The sequence below is a fragment of the Molossus molossus genome, unplaced genomic scaffold (assembly GCF_014108415.1).
Source record: "Molossus molossus isolate mMolMol1 unplaced genomic scaffold, mMolMol1.p scaffold_m16_p_10, whole genome shotgun sequence".
NCBI classification, from domain to species: domain Eukaryota; kingdom Metazoa; phylum Chordata; class Mammalia; order Chiroptera; family Molossidae; genus Molossus; species Molossus molossus.
In genome coordinates this window covers 51,466,529-51,489,874 of record NW_023425345.1, presented here as the reverse complement: position 1 = coordinate 51,489,874, position 23,346 = coordinate 51,466,529, and the positions used below count along the sequence as shown (strand labels likewise).

General features: G+C 36.9%; 1 protein-coding gene and 1 non-coding gene across 3 annotated transcripts in view; both read right to left on the bottom strand.

The window, feature by feature from the left end:
- LARP4 (La ribonucleoprotein 4) overlaps window positions 1–23,346 on the bottom strand; it is a 73,155-nt gene that overhangs the window by 12,243 nt on the left and 37,566 nt on the right. For both annotated transcript variants that reach the window (XM_036251457.1, XM_036251458.1), the window contains 6 exons: window positions 22,449–22,502; window positions 12,129–12,341; window positions 11,557–11,660; window positions 4,521–4,730; window positions 3,660–3,708; window positions 155–316 (listed from right to left, as the gene is read on the bottom strand). In XM_036251457.1, the coding sequence (XP_036107350.1) occupies window positions 155–316; window positions 3,660–3,708; window positions 4,521–4,730; window positions 11,557–11,660; window positions 12,129–12,341; window positions 22,449–22,502 (792 nt within the window). The remainder of the gene's footprint in view (window positions 1–154; window positions 317–3,659; window positions 3,709–4,520; window positions 4,731–11,556; window positions 11,661–12,128; window positions 12,342–22,448; window positions 22,503–23,346) is intronic.
- LOC118624822 lies at window positions 484–589 on the bottom strand. The gene has a single exon (XR_004958489.1). It is a non-coding gene; the product is annotated as a U6 spliceosomal RNA (small nuclear RNA).

Sequence of the window (23,346 nt, the reverse complement as noted above, 5' to 3'; positions counted from 1 at the left end):
GTATGCTGAAAATCCCATGAATAAAAACTATTTTAGAAATATTCATCAAGTACAAATAAAAACTTAAATAACAACCTTAAAACATAGGCTACATTAAAACATATACTAATACTATAGTCCCATAAAGTGGAAGATTGGATGTTTCCGTGCTTACCTTTTCTTTGTAGACACCTTTAACAACATCTGACATCCTACTCTCCAAAACAAGTTCACCTGGCGTTTTTGATGAAGTTCCAGGTAAAGGAGGAAAATTTGAGGCTAATAAGTCAAACTTTGGTGTTGGAGCCTTAGCTTCAGGTGTTGAAGGATGGGGTCTCTAAAAGACACAAATCATAAAACAGGTCACATGGCTATCTCATTCTAATTTTCTACCACAAAAGCTAAAAGCTTCAAAAAACAAACTCTACACTAATGTACAGAATGGTTCCCCAATAAATTCTTGGCTTCTCATCGCAGTTGAGATCTCATTAGTCTTTTATCCTCCTAAATATGGAACGCTTCACGTATCTGCAAGTCATCCTTGTGCTGAGTTATGCTAATTTTCTCTGTATCGTTACAATTTTAGTATATATGCTGCTGAAGGGACCACAAGCCCTCATTAGTCTTTTTTTATCCGCACCCAAGGACATTTTTGCATTTATCTTCAGAAAGAGCAGGAGAGAAAAAGAGAGGGGGAAAGAGAGAGAAACATCGACTGATTACCACCCACACGACCCCAACCAAGGCTAGGGACTGCAACCTAGGTACGCGCCCTTAGCAGGAACCAAACCTGGACTCTCTGGTCCACGGGCCAATGTCCTAACCGCTGAGCCAAACCGGCCAGGGCTCATTAGTCTTTATCAATCCTATTTACCTTCAGTCAGCTCCCTCTCCGGTTTCTTTTGCAAACTTTGCCACATTCCTAAGCCTTCTAATCAATCTCCACTATTCTTTGCTTTCTAAATGAGCTATACCCTTTTTATAACAAAAATAAAAACAAAACCCTCCCTCACATAAAGTTACCATCATCTTTTCTCCTTCCATACAGTCTCAAGAGAGAATAATATCCTTCCTTGAAAATCTCATCTTTCCTTTTTACCCTACCATCCTCTATATCCTCTGGCAAACCTCTCACTTGCTGTACTTCCTCCTCTACTTCCTTATCCCTGTACTCATCATACTACTAAGACTGTTTTGACAAGTCACCAATGTCTTCCACAATGCAAAAGCTAGAAGACGTTTTTCTCCTCACTTCACTATAGCATCTGGCAAGGTAAACATTCTTTCCTTTGGGAGCTCATTTCTCCCTTAGTTTCTGTGATACCACTTTCTCTTCCTGATGCTCAGATCTGACAATCATGTGCTCTTCTCTTCCTGCCTACTTCTTGCGATGGTTTTTGGTTTCTATACAGTTATTACTTCTCACTTTCCATACTCTCCCTGTGTGAATCCTTTATTTATGACTTCAACTACTGTCTATATGCAAACAATCCTTAAAACAATCATTTTCACTTTTTGGCTACACAATTCTGAAAATTTACCAAAAATCATTGAGTTGTACACTTCAAATATTTTGAGCCCAGACTTTCACCTGAAACCAAGATATCCACTTGCCTGCCTATCAGCTATCTCCACTCAGATTTTGCTTGGATACTTCAAACAACATAATGAATAATCTCATTTTTCAGCCCAAAGCTATTTTGTTCCCCAAGGTTCCATTCTTGGCCTTTTTTTAAAAAAAAAAATATCACTCTACAGGGAATCCCTTGCCATAATCTCATCTACACTTATGACTTCAGTTACTATGTGTAAGCTTACAAATCCTAAATTTTATCTCTACCTAAGATCTTCCTCCTGCATAAGGGCACCCCGCTTCCACCCTTCCTACTGGAAAATATGTCTGTCTCCTTTTTCTTTATCCTCACCCGAGGACATTTTTTCGATATTTTGTTCAGATAGAGTGGGAGGGAGAGAGAGAGAGAGAAACATCGACGTGAAAGCGACACATCGAATGGTTGCCACCCACACGACCCAACCAGGGCCGGGGACAAACTGCAACCAAGGTACGTGCCCTTAGTGGGAACCGAACCCAGGTCTCTCTGAACCACAGGCTGACGCTCTAACCGCTGAGCCAAACTGGCCAGGGCTGTCTCCTTTTTCTTCATCTCAACCTTCAGTCCTCAATCCAAACATTTTAACATATTAAAGAGACCAGATCTCAAACCTAATTTCTCTTCTCAATTGTTCAGGGACACTTAAGGATGTGACTGCAACAATGGTATCCCTACTGTTGCCTATAAGTCTCATGGCTGCTCATAGTATAGAAAGCTATAAATGAAAAACAACAACACTGTTTTAAAGGGTTCATAGTTTGCCCTAAGGACTATTCTTCATTATAATGTGATTCATTTTCTTCTTTGAAAATGTGTATGTTTTCAATACTTATAGATGTAATATAGGTATACTTATAACAAACAGAAAGCTATACGTATACTACTTATATATGTATATAATTCACTACCTATACATGTAAAATAAGCATTATATTACAGATTTATGATGTATCTATAAATTTTAGGCATGGTTTTCTTGAGACCTCCTTTTCTTCCGACACCATTTTTATTCCTCAACACCTTTTGGCCCCAGTTAAGAGATGGCAAATAGTCACTGTGAATAAACCACCAAAAAAAGAGAATAATTTGAAGCTAGGTAAGTTAAGATTAAATAAGAACATGTCTAGCAGTATAAACATTTTTCTATAAGCAGTTTTATAAGATTAGTGGATATAAGAATCAACGGTAGGTAGAAAATTTCCCCAAAACAACAATTAATAAACAGTATAACAGTTTGTTTCTAACACCATCCAACACAGCTCTTTAAAAATGAATGATATGCCTTATCAGACTGGCAAAAAAGTCATATCCAGCCCTGGCCAATTTGGCTCAGCTGATTGGGCATTGTCCCATGCACCAAAAGATTGCCAGTTAGATTCCTGGTCAGGGCACATACCCGGGTTATGGGCTCCATCCCTGGTGGGGGACCTGTAGCTGATTGACATTCTAACATTGATGTTTTCCTCTCCATCTATTAAAAATCAATAAACTATTCTTAAACAAAATATATCCTTTGTAAGGCTATGGATAAATAGGGAACTTTGTCCTGTTTGATAGAATTAAAATCAGCACAACCCCTATAGAAAACTATTTAGCAGTAACTTATTAAACTGTGATCCAGAAATCTAACTTCTAGAGATTCTCCTTCAGATATTATTGCACACATAGGAAATGATGGTTGTGTGAGGTTATCATTGCACTGTTTGTAAAATCAAAAGATTTAAATTACTTAAATGTCCATTAGTAAAGTAAGAGTTAAACTTTTCATAAAATATTTCCCTATTTTTTATTTTTAAATCACATGAAAATATTAGGTATTCAAGTAATTTTTTTTAAAAAAGTGAGAAACACAGGTCAAATCTTTAGCTACATGTGCATTTTAAGGGTGGAGGGAGTATGATAATAGTGTACATTTCAGGGTCCAGCACAGGCTCTATTTATTTTCAATGCATACTATAATCAATAAAAATAAAACCTGGAAAGTTTGAGTAGACTGCAAGTCAATGCCACAGTAAATCACAAAAGAAAAAAAAAAAACAGAAGTAATTAAAAGTAAAAAATACTTACTGGGATTCTGTCATCCTCTCGTCGTCTTCTACCTCTGAAAACAGTTCTCCTTTTAACAATGACACAAAAAGGAGGTGGTTGGAGAAAGAACTCATACATTTCTTCAAATATATACATTCTATCAAAACCGAGTGAATCTCTATTTTAACTATCTATTCTTCTAAACCTCCATTATTGTTAAAAGATAAATATAATCTTCTAAAGGGAACCTGAGCTAATCTACCAAAAACTTCAATTACTATCACCACCACCACCACCACAAGTAAGTTGGGCACATTTTTATTAGAAGCACTCTTTCCACACCAGAAGCAGAATAGGATTGTTTTGTTTTGTTCAGAAAGGTTAGGTAGTATATATACAACCTCATTCCCATAGTTTAGAAGAAGTAAGAAATTAGCTATGGCTGGGTAGTTCAGTTGGTTTTGGAGCACTGTACTGATACATCAAGGTTATGGGTCTGATCCCCATCAGGGCACATACAAGAAGCAACCAATGAATACATAAATAAGTGGAACAACAAACTGATGTTTCTCTTTTTCTCTCTCTAAAATCAATCAAGAAGTGAATAAATAAGTTGTAAGAAATTAAAACTATAACGCGGATGGAATTTTATCTTTTTAAGCCATTCTTTTCTCTGTGAACTATAAAAACTTCAGAATAACTTATAAATCTGACTCAATATATTCTATAAAAACACTCTAAATTTCTTAATAATTATGAAAAAACTATTAATCCATTTTATGTAAAAATTTATTTAGCACCACCAATAATTAAGTCTAAAAAAAACACTAGATCATTGTTTACAAATATTCACATTATGATCAAAGGAGTTTCATATACCTTATTTCCATATTTCCTTACCTGCCCCTACCATAGTCCCCATTCTGTTCAATCTGCAAAGTTGGAGTCTCTTTTGGAAGGTAGTTTTGCTCCTGATGTCCCATTACTGTAGGGTTATACCGTTCAGTTGGAAAGTTCCTTGAACCAGATCTATTTACTGGTCCATCCCCCAATGACACAGAGCCCTCTGAGTGTTCTGAACCACTTGATGACCTAAAATGAGGCTTCACACTATAAAAAATATAAGATCATATACATGAAACGATAAATCAAGACAGAAAATCTTTCTTCTTAATGGTAGAAACTCTTAATAGGTCAAGTTAAAAACTGTTTTTTGCTGTTTCCTGATTTTCCCTTAAGTTAAACATAAAATTGTTGTATGAAAATGTAAACCCTTTTATGTCCCAGATATATTATTTTTAAAAGGCAAATAATTTTCGCATTAAAAAGTTGTTTGGCCCTGGCCGGTTTGCTCAGTGGTTAGAGCAAAACCACTTGGACCAAAGCGTTGCAGTTTGATTCTGGTCAAGGGCACATCATACCTTGGTTGCGATTCGCCTTGGTTGGGGTTGTGCAGGAGGCAACCAATCGATGTCTCTCTCTCTCTCTCACATCAATGTTTCTCTCTCTCCTTCTCACCCTATCTGAAACTCAATGGAGAAATATACTAGGGTGAGAATAAAAAAAAAACAAACAGAAAGTTGATTGGAGCCTGGCTGGTGGGGCTCAGTGATTGAGCGTCAACCCATGCAACAAGAGAGGCTGCCGGTTCAATTCCCAGTCAGGGCACATGTCTGGGTTATGGGCCCCATCCCCAGTGGGAATGTGCAGGAGGCAGCAATTGATGTTTCTCTCACATCCATATTTCTATCTCTCTCCCCCTCTCCCTTCCTCTGTCTCTAAAAAAATAAATAAATAAATTTACTTGGAGACATTTGGGGGAAGATCCAAAGTTCTTTGAAATAAAGCTACGTCTACATCAATACTCAGAATAAAACTAGGATTTTAACTACTTTCTTTAATATGAGCTCCAGTCTTGACACATTTAAATCAGCCAGGCTTTAAAGTTATTAATGAGTCTATGCCATGCATGCTCAATGGGGCATCATCTCCAACAAAGGGAGTAAAAATTGTTTGTTGTGGCCAGTGTGGCTTGGTTGGTTGAGTGTCTTCCTATGCACCATGAGGTTGAAGGTTTGATCTCCAGGAGGGAGGAGGCAGCCAATCAATGTTTCTTTCTCTCATCAATGTTTTTCTTTCTCTCTCAAATCAATTTTTAAAAAATAGTTCAATTCCAGGTCAGAGTACATGCTCCGATTGTGGGCTTGGTCCCCAGGAGGGGACATGCAGGAGGCAGCCAACTGACATACTGTTCTCACATCGATGTTTCTCTCTCCCTCTTCCTTCCTCTCTCTCTCTCTAAAAATAAAAATTAAAAACATTTTCTCATAGGGGGAAATCAGAAGAAAAAGTCTAAAAGGTTCTTTTTAAGGGAGTGACAATACATTTTTTAAAGAAGAGTAAGAAATGGTGGAATGTATTAAAATCCCAGCTTCTTACTAAGCATCTCTCCCCAAATGAAATCTGTTTTTCAAAGATCCTTATATGGGACAAAAAACTAGGAAAATATAATGCAACTAACAGCCTGATATGACTTCATGAATTAAGGTATGAAATCTGATAAAAATAAAACAAACTAAAAAAGCTACTTCTAACAAAAGTAGCTTTTATCTTGGATGATATGTATAAGCACCCAACTCTCTAACAATTTATAAGCAGATAAAGCTATGGTAAAGGAGAAAGGATGCAGTTTAATTAATAGTGAAAATTTCTAAAGTAAGTCCAAGCAACTGAGGATCTTGGCTCTATAGATTAAACAAGAAAGTATAAGACTTATATTTAGCTTCTTGCTTGCAGTTTATATACTCCATTTTTACAGTCTATTTTCTTTATTTGTTGTTTACTTTTATTTACAGTCTATTTTCATAGTTACAAATTCATAATATTAATAACTGTCAATTCCCAGTTCTCTGAATAAAGATTTGAAACGTACTAATTATAAGCCCAACAATTAAACATTAATTCCAACAGCATCTCCAGCTTGACTCTTTAAAAAACAAAAATTAGGTTACTTAAAGATAAAACTCAGGCTACAGAGTTGGACTGAGTTTAATGAGATAATATTTTTCCAGATAATTACTTCCCGTCACAAAATACATTTTTAATAGCAATAAAAATTACTGTATGTCAATTAACACAACATACTTATAAAAATATTTATACTATTCATCATATCTGAAAATGATCCCATTAAGTAGCTATGCTGTCTACATTATCTGTTCAGAAACTTCCTACCTAACTTTTCACATTGTATTTCAATACACCTAATGGACAAATTAGGTTTAAACAGCCCTCAGATCTCATAATCTTACCCTTCACTGAGAGGGACTCACAATCTCAGTCTGGGCAAAAGAAAGAAAGAAGCAATAAAAGATAGAAAGGAAGAGGTAAAATGACAGAAAGATAAACTATGAAGGTAGAAAAATGCCCAGACTTCTGAAAGTTAGTCCTACTCTCTCTAAGTAGGTCTAGTGATCATCATTGGGCTGTTATAGGTTAATATAATAAACTGCGTAAGGGATCTCTAAAGTTACTTTCTCCTTGACTAACATAAATAAAAAGAGCCCTGGCCAATCTGGCTCAGCGGTTAGAGCATCGGCCTGTGGTCCAGAGACCCGGGTTCGGTTCCCGCTAAGGGCACGGTTGCATTTTGTCCCCGGCCCTCACTGGGTCGTGCAGTTGGCAGTCACTCGATGTGTACCTTTCATGTCGATGTTTCTCTCTCTCTCTCTCTCTCTTCCTCGCTCTCCCTCCCACTCTATCTGAAACAAAAATGAAAAAAATGTCCTCGGGTGAGGATAAAAAAAAAAAAAAAAAGAAAGCTCTGGCAGCAGTCACTTCTTAGAAATAAAAAAACAAAGATTTGAGTTGGGGGTCAAAAGCTTTTTTACCTGTAATATTTTGCATTTATATAAGAAAGTACTCATGTACTATTTCTTTAAGTAAAAATTAACAGCAATTGCACTGGTCAAACATATAGAAAATAATTATACACAGATGGTTTTGAGTAACAAGCAAAATTATAATAAACCTGCCCTGTATCTTCAAAACCATAGGCACACCTCCATAAAAGCTAAGATGACTTACTTGACTATCATTTTTGGCTTTCTTATTGTAATCTTACCCCCTTCATCAAGAAAGCACAGCAGCAAAGACAAGTGACAATAAAACACAATGAAAACACTGAGTTATTTTTAAGTCGAGCATCTGCAAACATCAGTACTTTTAATTTTAACCCTGGCCAGTGTGGCTCAGTTGGAGCATCTTCCAGTACACCAAAAGGTGTTGGGTTTGATTCCTGGTTAGGACATGTACAAGAGGCAACAAATCAGTGTTTCTCTCTCTCTCTCTCTCTCTACCTCTCTCAAATCAAATTTTAAAAAAGCAGAGGGAAAGGTGTGGGTAAAGATGAAGTGGAGGAGGATATAAGGGAGACAAATGGTGATGAAAAATATATTTAAAATAAATTTTTTAATTGCTTTCACAGCTATGTGGATTGCAGCATGAAGATTATAGTCAATAATGTCAATATAATGGGGTATAGGGCCAGGTGGGTGCTTGGGGCAGAGGGAGGACAACTCTATAGAGTGCATAGTTTTCTGGCCACTGTGCTGTACATCTAAAACTAGTGTGGAATGGTACTGAATGTACATTGTGACAGAAAAATTATAAAAATGAAAAAAAAATTTTTTTCACTGCTTTTATTCTATCTCATAACAAAGACGTCTATTCTACTTAAAAATTCACCCCTTTGGCTTGACTGGTATAGCTCAGTGGTTGAATGTCGACCCATGCACCAAGAGGTGCTAATTTGATTTCCAGTCAGGGCACATGCCCAGGTTGTGGGCCTGATCCCCAGTTGGGGGCATGCAGCAGGCAGCCAACTGATGTTCTCGCTCATCAATGTCTCTATCTCCCTCTCCCTTCCTCTCTCTCTAAAATCATTAAAGAAAAAAAAATTTATGTTAAAAAAAAAATTTCACCCTTTTGAGAGAGATATATATATATATATTTTTTTATCCTCACCCGAGGACATTTTTGCATTTATCTTCAGACAGAGCGGGAGGGGGGGGGGGGAGAGAGAGAGAGAAAAAACATCAATATGAAAGAGACACATTGACTGGTTGCCACCCACACGACCCCAACCGGGGCCAGGGACAAACTGCAACTGAGGTATGTGCCCTTAGTGGGAACTGAACCCAGGTCTCTCTGGTGCGTGGGCTGACAATCTACCCACTGAGCCAAACCAGCCAGGGCACCACTTTGATATGTTTAAGAAAAAACTTAACCAAGTATGATGGTACAGAAAAAGGAAATGTTCTAAATCTCAGATATGTTGGTAATAACTAGCCATGTAACCCTGGCAAGATATTTGTCCTCTTCAACTTTCACTTTCTTCATCTGTAAAATAAGTTAAAACTATATCATAACAATCTGGTCTTTTCAGATTTAAACATCCTTGTCTCTAATGAAATAATCCTTTCTGAACAACAGGAGGAGAGTCAGAGCACAAGGTATGTCATTAAGGTTCCCTTTTCTCCTCACATGTCCTAGCAATACTTGAATTTTGCAGTAAATTGTTAATGTATCACTAAGTCATCTACAAGAGCAAAAATAGTATTTTGTTTATTAAGAATCTTTCATTCTTATGAGATCTCATCTGAAAGTTCATAAATAAGAATGTGTGTATGTGCCCGGCTGGTGTGGCTCAGTGGTTGAACGTGGACCCATGTACCAAGAGGTCGCTGGTTCGATTCCTGGTCAGGGCACATGTCCAGGGTGTGGGCCAAAACTCCAGTGGGTAGCATGCAGGAGGTGGCCAATAGATATGCTCTCTCATAAATGTTTCCTTCTCTCTCTCTAAAATCAATCAATAAAAAAATTTTAAAAATAAAATAAAATGTGTGTATGTAGTAAAATTTTCCTAACACTTAAAAATGATCTTCGAATGCTTTAACCAATTGTGTCAAGTTGAAGAGAGTACAAATATTTTGACTATTAGAGGTAGTACATATGTATGCTTCCAGAATCAACTAAAAATATTTTTTAATACCTTAAGACCTTTTTCTCCAGTGAAACATTTAAAAAAAAAACAAACCTTACAAAAAAGAATTATGGCCCTGGCCGGTTTGGCTCAGCGGTTAGAGCGTCGGCCTGCGGTCCAGAGAGACCCGGGTTCGGTTCCTGCTAAGGGCATATACCTCGGTTGCAGTTTGTCCCCGGCCCTGGTTGGTCGAGCAGGTGGCAGCCACTCGATGTGTCCCTTTCACATCGATGTGTCTCTCTCTCTCTCTTCCTCTCTCTGAACAACAAAACAAAAAAAATGGAAAAATGTCCTCGGGTGAGGATAAAAAAAAAAAAAGAATTATGTTCCTAGAATTTGTCTTGGAAAAACACCCTATGTGGTCTCTTTGCCAAAAAAAAAATCAACTGGGAGAACAAAAACTGGCAAAAAAAAAAAAAAAAATCACTGAAAAGAAATAATTTGCCCTGGCCAGTTTGGCTCAGTGGTTGAGCATTGGCCTGCGAACCAGGGAGTCCCAGGTTTGGTTCCTGCTAGGGGCACATACCACACACAAAAAAAGAGAGAGAAATAATTTCAAGGGGTTCTGGTGGGGGTTAAGGGGGAGAAACATCTGTAACAAAAATAAATTAATAAAAATTGAAAAAAATAAATAAAGTACTTGTAGGCAGTTAAAAAAAAAAAAGAATTTCATATAAACAAAAACAAAACCCAGGAGGCTCACAAAATAAGCAAACATAAAATAAGCAAAAAAAAAAAAAAAAAACAAACCAAGAAATGTAAAACTATTAAATAAATCTAAACCACTATATATGAGCCCTTTCTTTGGTTACTCATAGTCTGTCAAAAGCCATAATATATACCAAATTATTATCAGTTGATATTTAATATAAAGAATAATACCTAAGAATAATCAATTTTTTTTAAACCTCACCTGAGAATATGTTTCCATTGATTTTCAGATAGAGCAGGTGAGAGGGAGGTAGAGAGAGAGAGGGAAAAACATCAATGCAAGAGAGACATCCATTGGTCGACTCCTGCACAAACCCAATAAGGGCCGGGGATGAAACCGTATCCGAGGTACATGCCCTTGACCAGAATCAAACCTGCGACTCTTTGTTCTGTAGGCTGATGCTCTAACTGCTGAGCCAAACTGGCCAGGGCAGAACATGTAAAGCCTTTAAAACAGAACTTTAAACATTAAATGCCCAATCAATGTTGTCATCTATTATACACTGTAATTAGTGAAAATTGTTTTAAAAACCAATTTTTGAAAATCCTAAATAATTAATTTATTATTTATTACTCAATTCAGTCAGCAACATTTCTATCCTCAAAAATATGCTCATTCTTGCCCAGTATGTGGCTCAGTGGTTGAGGATTGACCCATGCACCAAGAGGTCGCCGGTTTGATTCCCAGTCAGGGCACATGCCCAGGTTGTGGGCCTGATCCCCAGTGGGGGGCATGCAAGAGGCGGCCAATCGTTAATCTCTCTCATCAATGTTTCTATCTCTCTCTCCCTCTGCCTCCCTCTCTCTCTAAAATCAATAAAGAAAAAAAAATTTTTTTAGAAATGCTCATTCTCCAAGATGTTACCTATTTAACACACTAAAAGGCATTCAGACACTAGATTTCATGTTATTACCATAAAATGTACTTTCTATTTGTTTTATTATTTTTAAAAAAATCAATATGATTTTGTACAATCTTAGTCCCAAGTTCTTTTTATACCCATTATCAACTCTGAGGTCAAAATGTGTTTATGAATTCTAGATTAAATCACCAGACTTTTTATACAAAACAAAAATTCTGTTTTATTGAATCTGCAAATAAGTATCGCTATAAACACAATAACTCTATAAGAACTATTGAGAATTGCTTACAATAAATTCCAGCCATGATTTTTATCTTACCGATTTTTTTGGAACTGTCGGCCCATATTCACAGCAGTAGCATTGGTTTTATAAGCTCCTGGTGTATTAAAGCCATTTACAAAACTACTATTGGGAAAGGGAGCCTGAAAAAAAAAATTTAATGTTTAAAAACAATTAATAATAAAGGCAAAATCTGGTGTGAAATTTCTAGCATCAACTTCTTCCTGAAGCTCAAAATAATTTTAAACATTTTACTTATTCACTTTTGCAAAACATTATAGAGTAAGAAATCACTAGTTCATTACTTAATAAAAACACTTTTCTTTGAAAAAGTTTCACAAAACTAAAAGCAATTTAAATCACTGGATTTATTCAGTCTCTAACAATTCACTCAGCAAAATATAAAGAATAAAATTACAGAAATCAATAGCTCAACACTTAGTCATATGCATACATTTGTTATAGAATGTTATAATCTTCATCACTACTTAAAAGCCAGAAAATAACCAATCAACACAACACACACACACAAATGAATTCCTACACTAGCTGATTTTTTCAAATTTTAGCTTAAGTGAAAAATGTTATTATTCTGTAAAGATCTCACTTACCAGTGGCGTTTCAAAATAAGGTGCAGGATTTGGAGACCAAGACTGAGGCACAATACTATAGACGGAGTACTGTTGGTGAGGACTATATACAGGCTGCATAAAGACTGGTGAGGCATACTGTGCTTGAGTTTGAATGGGCTGACTATACATACTAGAATCCATTAATCGATAACCATTCTTAGCAAAAAATGTATTGATGGCTTTTATCCTTGCCTAGAAGGGGAACACATACAACAACAAAGGACTAAGTGTGTATTTTTACTAATACATTTAATTAAAAATTTTAAGGTAGTTTACACAACTACATTATTTCTGTCTATTGTAGAACCAGAACAGCAATGGAAAAGGAAATGATAGCTTTAATGAATTGAAACGCATGTATGGCAAATACCACAATAAACAAAGTAAAACCACAAAGTCAAAACAGGGAAACTAACTGCAACTTATCACAACGAAGGGGCTAATATTTCGAATATATAAATTCTAAAAAAAAGAAGATTTAAACACCAACAATCCTACATAAAAATGAGTTTGAAAAATGAACAGTTCATACACACACACAAGAGAGAAAATGGCTTTTAAACATATGAAAAGATGCTAACCTTGCTGATAAAGAGAAATGTAATTAGAATTGGATTAGCATTTCTCATTCATACAATTGGCAAAAGTCCAAAACAGGAAATCTGATACATTAATGATGGTCATGCAAAATGGCACAGCACTTATAAAGGAAAATTTAGCAATATCTTCTAAAATACAAATGCATTTACCATATTCTCATCAATCCCACTTCTAGAATCACTCCCAAATATACATTGACCAAAATAGTTTTTTTTGTTGTTGTTGTTCTCCACCATAGGACATTATTCCACTGATTTTTAGATACAGTGGAAGGGAGGAAGGGGGAACAGGGAGATAACAAAACATCGATGTAAGAGAGACATCAGTTGGTTGCCTCCCGCACAACCCTGACCAGAGCTGGAAATCAAACCTGCAACCCCCTTTGGTTGGAGGATCATCTCTGACTGCTGAGCCAAACCAGCCAAGTTTGACCAAAACAGTTAAAAAAAATTTTTTTTTACTTACTAATAAGTAGAGAGAGAAATGAAGGGGGAGACATAAAGAAACATTGATTTGTTGTTCTACTTATTTAAGCATTCATTGGCTGACCAGGATCGAACCTTCAACATTGGTGTATCAGGACAACGTTCTAATCAACTGAGTTACCCAGCCAGAGCCAAGACAGTTTTTTTTAAAAGGATGCCCACTGCTATTCACTGACATTATTTGTAATGGAGGCAAAAGGGAGACTCCCTAACACACACCAACACATGTACACACAAAACAACCCAACATTCCATCGATGGTTGAATACGCCACAATACACGCACAAATACTGAGTAACACGCACAAATACTGAGTAACACACAGATGTAAAATGAACTGAGGAATTGCTCTAAATACTATTATGAAGTGATTTCCAGAATATATAAAATACTGAAGAAAAAGAGGCAAGGCAAGGAGAAGTGTATGTATCATAAGCTATTCTTTAGCTAAGCCAGATGAAAATATGAACATATTTGCATACACATATGTATGTGTGAATATGTATCTAAAATATTTTACTTTTAAACCATGCACATTGAAAACCAAATTTTAAAAAATCAATGTGTTGCCCTGGCCGGTTTGGCTCAGCAGTTAGAGCATCGGCCTGCAAACCAGAGAGTCCAGGGTTTGGTTCCTGCTAAGGGCACGTACCTCGGTTGCAGTCTGTCCCCAGTCCCAGCTGGGGTCGTGTGAATGGCAACGACTCGATGTGTCTCTGCCATATCAAAGTTTCTCTCTCTCTCTCTCTCCCCCTCCCACTCTAACTGAAGATAAATGCAAAAATGTCCTCGAGTGAGGATTAAAAAAATAAATTAAAAAAATCAATGTGTAAAAGTTCAAAGCAAATAGGTCAAAATGTATATCTAATTAATAATATAATACAGACAAATCCTAAGTGACTTTGAACCAGAGTAGATATCAACTGTGTCCTAGCTGGTGTGGCTCTGTTGGTTGGGCCTTGTCCTGGGCACTAAAAGACTGCCGGTTCAATTCCTGGTCAGGGCACATGTCCAAGTTGCAGGCTTGATCCCTAGTAAGGGGCATGCAGGAAGCACCTGATCGACATTTTGCTCTCATATCATTGTTTCTCTCTCCCTTCCTCTCTCTTTAAAAATCAATTTTTAAAAAATCAACTGTTATGAATATTCTTTACAAATAAACCACAAGGCAAAGTATGGAAAATTTCTTCATTTATTTTTCAGAATTATATTGCTACTAGTATTGTTATTTTGATACTTTGTATGTGATTATGGGATTCATCAAATCAATATTATATTGGTAGTCACTGAGATCTGATTTTCACATGGGGGAAAGGGGAGATAAGCCCTGACTGGTTTGGCTCAGTGGTTAAAGCACTGACCCAGGGTCTTGGATTCGATCCCCAGCCCCAGGCAACCAATGTTTCTCTCCCGCTCCACCTCCACTTCCAGTCTATCTAAAAATCAATGGAAAAATATCCCCTGGTGAGGATTAACAACAAAAAAAAAAAAGTGGAGGGGAGACAAATGTGAAACTGAAAATGTAAAAACCATGTCACCTGAATTGAAATCAGAAGCATTAGTTTAAATTCATGACATATTTTGTCTTAAAAACAAATCAAACACATATTTCATAGCTCTGTCCAATGAAAAAAGGCTCAGAACCAATGACTAAACCAGTAGCCACAAGCACTCATGAATACTAAGTATCATTTCTTCATAAAAGTAACATGGGGACTCTGGAAAGTTGGCTGATCCCAAGACTTTGACACAAAATGTACAAAAGGCTGAATACCCTGGTCACACTAGAGAGCAAACAAGCCATTGAAAATTATTAGGACCACAGTAAAAGAACTCATGAGTAAACTCAAAGAGGCCATACTTCAACAACGAGGACAATAAGCACACCAAATATGTTTAAATACTTAAAAAAAAAAAAAATTGAATGGTCATTTTTGAAGGCTGCCAGAAAACCAATATACTATTTTCAAAAACAGATAATAAAAGCTAGAACCAAGCATTTATCATGCATTTTTCTCAGTGAGCTATACCCCAGGGAAATGAGGATGAGGACAAGCTTCTCTTTATAGATTTCAACTAATAAATGGAAAAAAGATAACACAGAAATAGTACCACTCTGCAACCCTTAACCCCGAAGAATTAACAGATCTTGTTGATGATCAGTAGCAGCTACCATTAGACACAGACACATATTTTATATGCTTTTGTTCTCTCTCTCTCCACTGCTCCAAAATCAAATCCAATTCTATTGAAGCCTCTAGATCTAGCTACCAATTTGCATGAAATACAGGGGACCAAGAATCATGTTAAACTACACTCAAGAATATAACTAGCCAATTCAAAGATGGACAAAGTACTTGAATAGACATTTCTCCAAAGAGAACATACGAATGGCCAATAAGCACAAGAAAAGATGCTCAATATCACTAGTCAGTAATGAAATGCAAATCAAAACTACAATGAAATTCCATCTAATGTATTCTTCATTTCAATTCTTGCATTATTCATTTCTGACTGGTTCTTTTTTATATTCTTGTTAAGTGATGCAGGACTATACTGGCACATATAGAAAAAATTAAACTTGAAAAATGGCAGATTAACTTCTACTGAATCATTATTTGAGCAAGAAAGAGTGCTTGGACACTCATGATGAGTAGAGGAGTGCTTAATAAAGGGAGAGGCTGCTGATTTTTCCTAAGTGAGAAAAAAAGTAGCTACCACTCCCATTCTTCAGTGACCTGTGTTCCAGGTGTGGCTGCATGATGCCAAGGCAGGTTATGAGGACTTTGTCCTCAAATATGTGAGGTGTGTTGTGGTTAGTCTGATGGATATGTGAGGGATCTGTGTAAGATGCTTGCCACAATTTTGGCCCTCTTCACAGCAGCTGATTCCCTGATGATGTCTAACTTAAAACTTAAATCTGCCGTAAAAAGGAAAGCTTGCCCGGACAGTGTGGCTCAGTGGTTGAGCTTCGACCCATGTACTAAGAGGTCACCAGTTCGATTCCTGGTTAGGGAACATGCCCAGGTTGTAGGCCAAATTCCCAGTGGGGGACATGTAGGAGGCGGCCAAATGTTCTCTTTCATCGATGTTTCTATCACTCCTTCTCCTTCCTCTCTCTCTAAAATCAATAAAGAAAAAAATTAAAAAGGAAATCTTATCCTTTGAAACAGTATGAATGGACCTGGAAAGCATTTTGCTAAGTGAAATAACCAGTAAGGGAAAGACAGTACCATATGATTTCACTTAAAAGTGGAATCTAATAAACAAAATAAACTAACAAACAAAATAGAAAAAGACTCACAGAGACAGAGAACAGATTGACAGCTGTCAGAGGGGACAGGGGTTGACAGCTGGGTGAAAAAGGTAAAGGGATTAAGCAAAGTTAAATAAAACAAAAAAGCTCACAGACAAAGACAACAGTACAGTGATTAACAGTACAGGGAAAAGGGGCGTAAAGGGAGGCTGAAGAGAGTAGAGGAGGTATGAATGGAGATGGAAGGAGACTTGACCTGGAGTGGTTAACACAAAATACAATATAGAGCCCTGGCCGGTTTGGCTCAGCGGTCAGATCATCAGCCTGCGGTCCAGAGAGACCCGGGTTCGGTTACCGCTAAGGGCACATACCTCGGTTTGTCCCCAGCCCTGGGTGGGTCATGTGGGAGGCAGCCACTCGATGTGTCCTTTCACACTGATGTCTCTCTCTCTCTCTCTTCTCTCTCTCCCTCCTACTCTATCTGAACAAAAAATGGAAAAATGTCCTTGAGTGAGGATAAAACAAACAAACAAAATACAAATACAACATACAGAAGATGTATTATAAAATTTTACATCTGAAACCTATATAATTTTATTAACCAATGTCACCCCAATAAACTCAATTAAAAACAAAACAAAACTAAGAGACAGAGCCCTTCACCACCACCACTACCCTGTTTGGAGCCAGACCCTTAAGGAAAGTTTTGTCAGGTCTCAGGCTGAATGCAGGGATAATGGAACAGAAATTTCAGTGATCACAAGGAACACACACTTTGCAAAAATAGTTTGGAAAAGTCACACAGTTACAGCCTTTAACAAGCAAAATATCAGTAATATCTGAGGAGTAGGAGAATCACATTTCCAGAGTTAACACCTTATAATACTAAGAATATCCAGATTTCAACACAGCATTACAAAACATGAAAAGAAAAACCATAGCCCTGGCCGGTTTGGTTCAGCGGTTAGAGCATCGGCCTGCGGTCCTGAGAGACCCGGGTTCGGTTCCCGCTAAGGGCGCGTACCTCGGTTGCAGTTTGTCCCCGGCCCTGGTCGGTTGTGCGGGTGGCAGCCATTCGATGTGTTCCTTTCACATCGATGTTTCTCTCTCTCTCTCTGTTCCTCTCTCTCCCTCCCACTCTACCTGAACAAAAAATGGAAAAATGTCCTCGGGTGAGGATAAAAAAAAAAAAAAAAAAATGGGAGCAGAAACTAACAAGTGTTGATAAGGATATGGAAAATTCGGAACTGTCCAGCTTTGTTGGAAATGTAAAACTGTAGCTGCTGTGGAACAGTTTTATGTTCCTCAAAATGTTAAACATAGAATTTTATTAGCCAGTAATGCCTAGGTATATATCCAAAAGAACAGAGAGCAGGAACTCAAACAGATAGTTGTACAGCACTATTCACATTAGCCAAAAGGGAGTTAAGAACCCAATGAAAAGTAATGAAGTACTGATATATGTTATAACATGAATAAACCTTGAAAACATTATGCTAAGTGAAATAAGCCAGACACAAAAGAACAAATATTACATGACTGCACTTACATGTGATATCTAAAATAGGCAAATTAATAATTAATAATGATAGAGACTAGAATAGAGGTTACTAGGGGCTGGGAGAATAGAATGTTATTGCTTTATGGGTATAGATTTTCTGTTTTGGATGATGCAAAATTTCTGGAAATAAATACTGGTCATGGTCGTACAGCAATATGAATGTACTAAATGCCATTTAGTCATACACTTAAAAATAGTAAATTGCATGTATGCATATTTTACCACAAAATAACACTTTAAAATGTTCACTGCAATATTATTTGTAAACAAAAAAACAACTTACTGTTTGCACATCGAGAGAAATGGATAATTAAATCATGACGTGCACAATGTTGTGTGCATACTTGAAACAATAGTGAATGAAGAGATGCTGAAGCTCTACTAAGCGAAAGAAGTGGATGAGTATCTATTGTACATTCCCATTTATATAAAGAGTGAAAGAAAATTCCTAGATACCCCAGCTGGTGTGGTTCAGTGGTTGAGCATCGACCCATGCACCAAGAAGTCGCCGGTTAGATTCCGGGTCAGGGCACATGCCCAGGTTGTGGGCCCAATCCCAAGCGGGGGGCATGCAGGAGGTGGCCTATCAATGTTCTCTCTCATTGATGTTTTTCTTTCTCTCTCTTTCTCTCTCTCTCGCCCCCCCCTTCCTTTCTCTCTACAATCAATAAAAAAAAAATTTTTTTTTAAAAGAAAAGAAAATTCCTAGATGGACACAGAAAAACTGCTCGTCACCTCTAGTGAAAAGGACTGAAGAGAGATAAACCACAGAACTTATATGCATGTATGGATGACCAATGGACATGGACAACAAAGCTAGGGACAGGGCAGGGAGGGAGGAGAAGGAGGGTGTCAATGGGGGAAAAAGGAGAAACATCTGTAACAAAAATAAATAAATAAAAGGACTGAAGAGACTGCTCAGAGAGGGTGATTCAATTAATTATTTAATACTGTTTGACTTCTTAGCACATTTAAAATTATGAAATAGTAAAACATACAACAGAAATATAAGGAAATAAACATTTTCTATATGATATATATATCATCTACATGAAACCCAGATAAAATATTCCTAGTCACAAAAGCCACCTGAAATGGGATGAAACACTGTCTCTTAATGAAACTATGAACATATGCAGAAATAGGTGGACAAACATTATTCACTTCATTTCTTTGTACTCCAAGATCGTTGTTTTTGAATCACAGAACTTCCAAAGTGAAAAGCATGCACACTTCAAAGAAACAAAGGTCTAAACAAGCCTTAGAAGTAACTTGACACTCTCAAGATCAAAGAGCTTGAAGCTGAAAGCAGCATCAAGGGCTGCATTATAGGATTTCTAGCTCCTGCACCTGACTTTCTGGGTGCTAGGTTATTTGGTTTTAATGAATGAGATAAAAATTAATGTGAATATGTGACTCTCCTAGCAAGAATATTGCTATGTGATGACTAACCAAGAGAATCATAAATAAAAACCAAAAGGGCAAAGAAAGAAAAAATATATATAGTGAAATATGTATATACTTTACCACTACACCAGAAATCTCAGGAAAAGCAATTAGTTATAAGAAATGGGAGTTATTGCCCTGGCCAGTTTGGCTCAGCGGTTAGAGTGTCAGCCTGCAGTCCAGAGAGACCTGGGTTCGGTTCCTGCTAAGGGCACGTACCTTGGTTGCAGTTTGTCCCCGGCCCTGGTTGGTCATGCGGGTGGCAGCCACTCGATGTGTCCCTTTCACATCAATGTTTCTCTCTCTCTCTTTTCCTCTCTCTCCCTCCCACTCTATCTGAACAAAAAATGGAAAAATGTCCTCGGGTGAGGATTAAAAAAAAAAAGAAAGAAAAGAAATGGGAGTTATAAGGAACAGTCACAATAGTAATTATTTGTAGATGACATGATCTCTTAGGCAGATAATCCAAAGACCCAACAAATCCATTAGATATAATAAAGGAGTCAGGCAAGGTTGCTGCATATAACATTTTTTTAATCACTAAGATACAAAGGGGAGGGGGGGCAACAAAAATTACTTTAAGGAAGTAATTATAAAACACAATAGACCTGAATTAATAAGAAATATATCACGAAAAAAATTAGTGTTGAATAATGTACAATATAACTGTCAATCATCCCCAATGTAATCAATTTATTAAATGCATCTTGTTTATTCCAATACGATTTTTGTTTGGCTGCTTGTTAGTATTAAACAAACATTCTAAAATTCTTACAGGAAAGTAATGGTCTAAGAATAACCAAAACAATCCTAAAATATAATGAGGGAAAACTTGCAGAAGGAAGTAAGTATATATAAAATTACGGTAATTAAATCAAAGATGCTGGTTCAGTAGAGAGTGGCAGAATAGAAAACCTGAAACAGATATGGTAGATGCAAGTTAACACACAATTTAAAGGACAGACCAGACCACTCAATAAGTAACTGTTGAGACAACTACCTTTCCATACATGAAAAAAGAAAAAAAGAAATAAACCCGTGTCTTATACTATATATCAAATTAATTCCAGATGTTTCTACATCTTAAATCCAACCTATGAAACATTAAAGCTACTAGAAGACCTAGAAGAATATTTTTATAGCATCAAGCAGGGAAAGACAATAATAGGGAGAAGAGCACTATAGGCAGAGAAAATAAAATGACAACTGGCAGGCCCGGACAATGTGGCTCAGTGGACTGAGTGTCGTCCCATGGACTGAGAGGTCCCGGTTCAATTCCAGGTCAGGGCACATGCCAGGGTCAAGGGCTCGTCTCTAGTAGGGGGCGTGTAAGAGGCAACCGATGGATGTTTCTCTCTCTCCCTTCCTCTCTCTCTCAAAAAATCAACAAAAACATATTTAAAAAATTAAATGACAACTGGCAGATAGCTTCACCTGTAATATGGAAAGTAATACCACCTATCACACAGCAATAATGAGATTTAAATACGTCAAGTTCTTAGACCAGTGTCTGACATATAATTTCTGTAAGTTCCTCTCATGCCTCACTTTCCTTATCAGTAAAACAGAGAAAACACGGTTAATTGGAGCATTGTCCCATACACCAAAAAGGCTGCAGGTTCAATTCTCAGTCAGGGCACATACCTAGGTTGCAGGTTCAATCCCTAGGCGCCTATGGGAAAAACCTATCAATGTTTCTTTCTCAAGTTGATGTTTCCCTCCCTCTCTCTAAGGTCAATAAGCATATATCCTCAGATGAGGATTAAAAAAGAGAGAGAAAATACGAGTATCTACCTTACTAGGTTCTCATAAGAATTAAATTACTCTATACATATAATGGTGCTTAGAACAGAAACTGATACACAGTATGAGTTCAATAAGAATTCGTAATAGCCCTGGCTGGTTTGGCTCAGGGGTTAGAGCATCTCCCTGCGAACCAGCGAGGCCTGGGTTCGGTTCCCGCTTAGGGTACATACCTCGGTTGCAGTTTGTCCCCGGCTCTGGTTGGGGTCGTGTGGGTGGCAATCACTGGATGTGTCTCTCTCACGTCGATGTTTCCCTCTCTCTCTCTTCCTCCCTCAACTCTCCCTCAAGATGAATGCAAAATATGTCCTCAAGTGAGGATAAAAAAAAAAGACTTATTAATAATAATGTATTGCACTTACAAATAATAATTATACAGGGTGGGGTAAAAGGTTTAGAGTTGTGAGTGAGTGAAACATTTATTCTTGCATTATTATTTATTGTATTAGTTTCCATAAGAACTGTAAACCTATTTTTGCCCCACTGTGTATTACATAGGGGAAAAGAAGCATATCAAAGTAAGTGCGTGCTTAGGATTCTATTTAGATGGTAACTCTGGTAGTAATGTGGAGAATGAACTATAAGAGGGGAGAATAAATTGTAAGGGGGAAATGCTGAAGGCCTAACAGTTAAAAGGCTATTCTAGTTTTTTAAACCTAAACAATGGCAAAAATGACTGAAAAACGTTTTGAAGTCAGATTTCATAGAATCTGAGGATAGATCAGACATGTAAAGAAAGTGAGCAACTATCATCAATGACAAGTCCCAGGTTTCCCAAATTGCTGAAAGTTAATGTAATGATGCAATGAACTGAAATGAAGTTAAGAGTACTATAACTGTTTTCCACTTTGTTACTAAAAACTTAACTTGTACTCCTCATTTTGAGATCTGGGCTATCTTACATGTTGTTAATCAGCTTCTAACTAAACTTCATGTTGTTTGAAATTATGCTTTAGGAATGACTTGCTTGTACATAAGGTATTTTGATGCCCCATCAACTATTTTTCTGAAAAAGCACATCATTTGAGTCAGAAATTTCTTTAAAATCATTATGGGTTTTATAAATATTATTCATTGCTGTTTTTTAAGTTCTCAAACAGAAAAAACTTTCTTGTTAGATGCTGGTCTTACTTACAAATGTTTCTTACCATGATTGGCTTGCCCTGAAATGTTTTAACTTCTTCTCTCAAGTATTTAAAAGCCTGTTAACAAAGCAGAAAGGAACTTTCATTACCATTCAAACATTTCATTAAAGCCATCTTATTCTATCCCGAGAGAGTGGTTTTAGCAATTATCTATAAATTAAACAGTAAAAAGTTCTGAAGGTGATTCCATTATGCAGGTTATAGGAAATGAAAAAGTAAAAATTTAAGGCCTCAGCTACAGTTCAATTTATTGTGGATTAGCTACTATGATTTACTGCAGATAAAATGCACAAAATTGAAAACAGACTACATATTTTTTAAATGGTTCAACCAGAGAGCCTTCCAAGGTAAAAAATTAAAAACAAACAAACAACAAAAAACAGTAAGTGGCTTTAAAATGCTGTTAGATATGTTTCTGTTTCAAAGAAATATCACTTATCTTCAAGTAGGACATAACAATTAAGAGTAAAATCATGATCAAAATTCCAAGAATCAAGGAGGAAGTTATGTATTTACTGCGGGCCTACTATGTAGTAGAAATACTAACTACTGAATACACGGTTCCCAATCCTCATGTTAATTTTATTTATTAAAAAAAAATTTTTTTTTCTTTATTGATTTTAGAGAAAGAAGGGAGAGAACATCGACTGGCCACCTCCTGCGTGCCCCGCACTGGGGACTGTCCCCACAACCTGGGCATGTGCCCTGATCGGGAATGGAACCAGTGACCTCTTGGTGCATGGGTCCATGCTCAACCACTGAGCCACACTGGCCAGCTTCCATGTTAATTTTAAAACTGTATGCTAATTTTTTTATTTACAGAAATAAACTGTTCTCAAATTGAAACTGAAAAAGCTTTTGGAAGATAACCAAAAGGGAAACCAATAAATAAACAAAACCA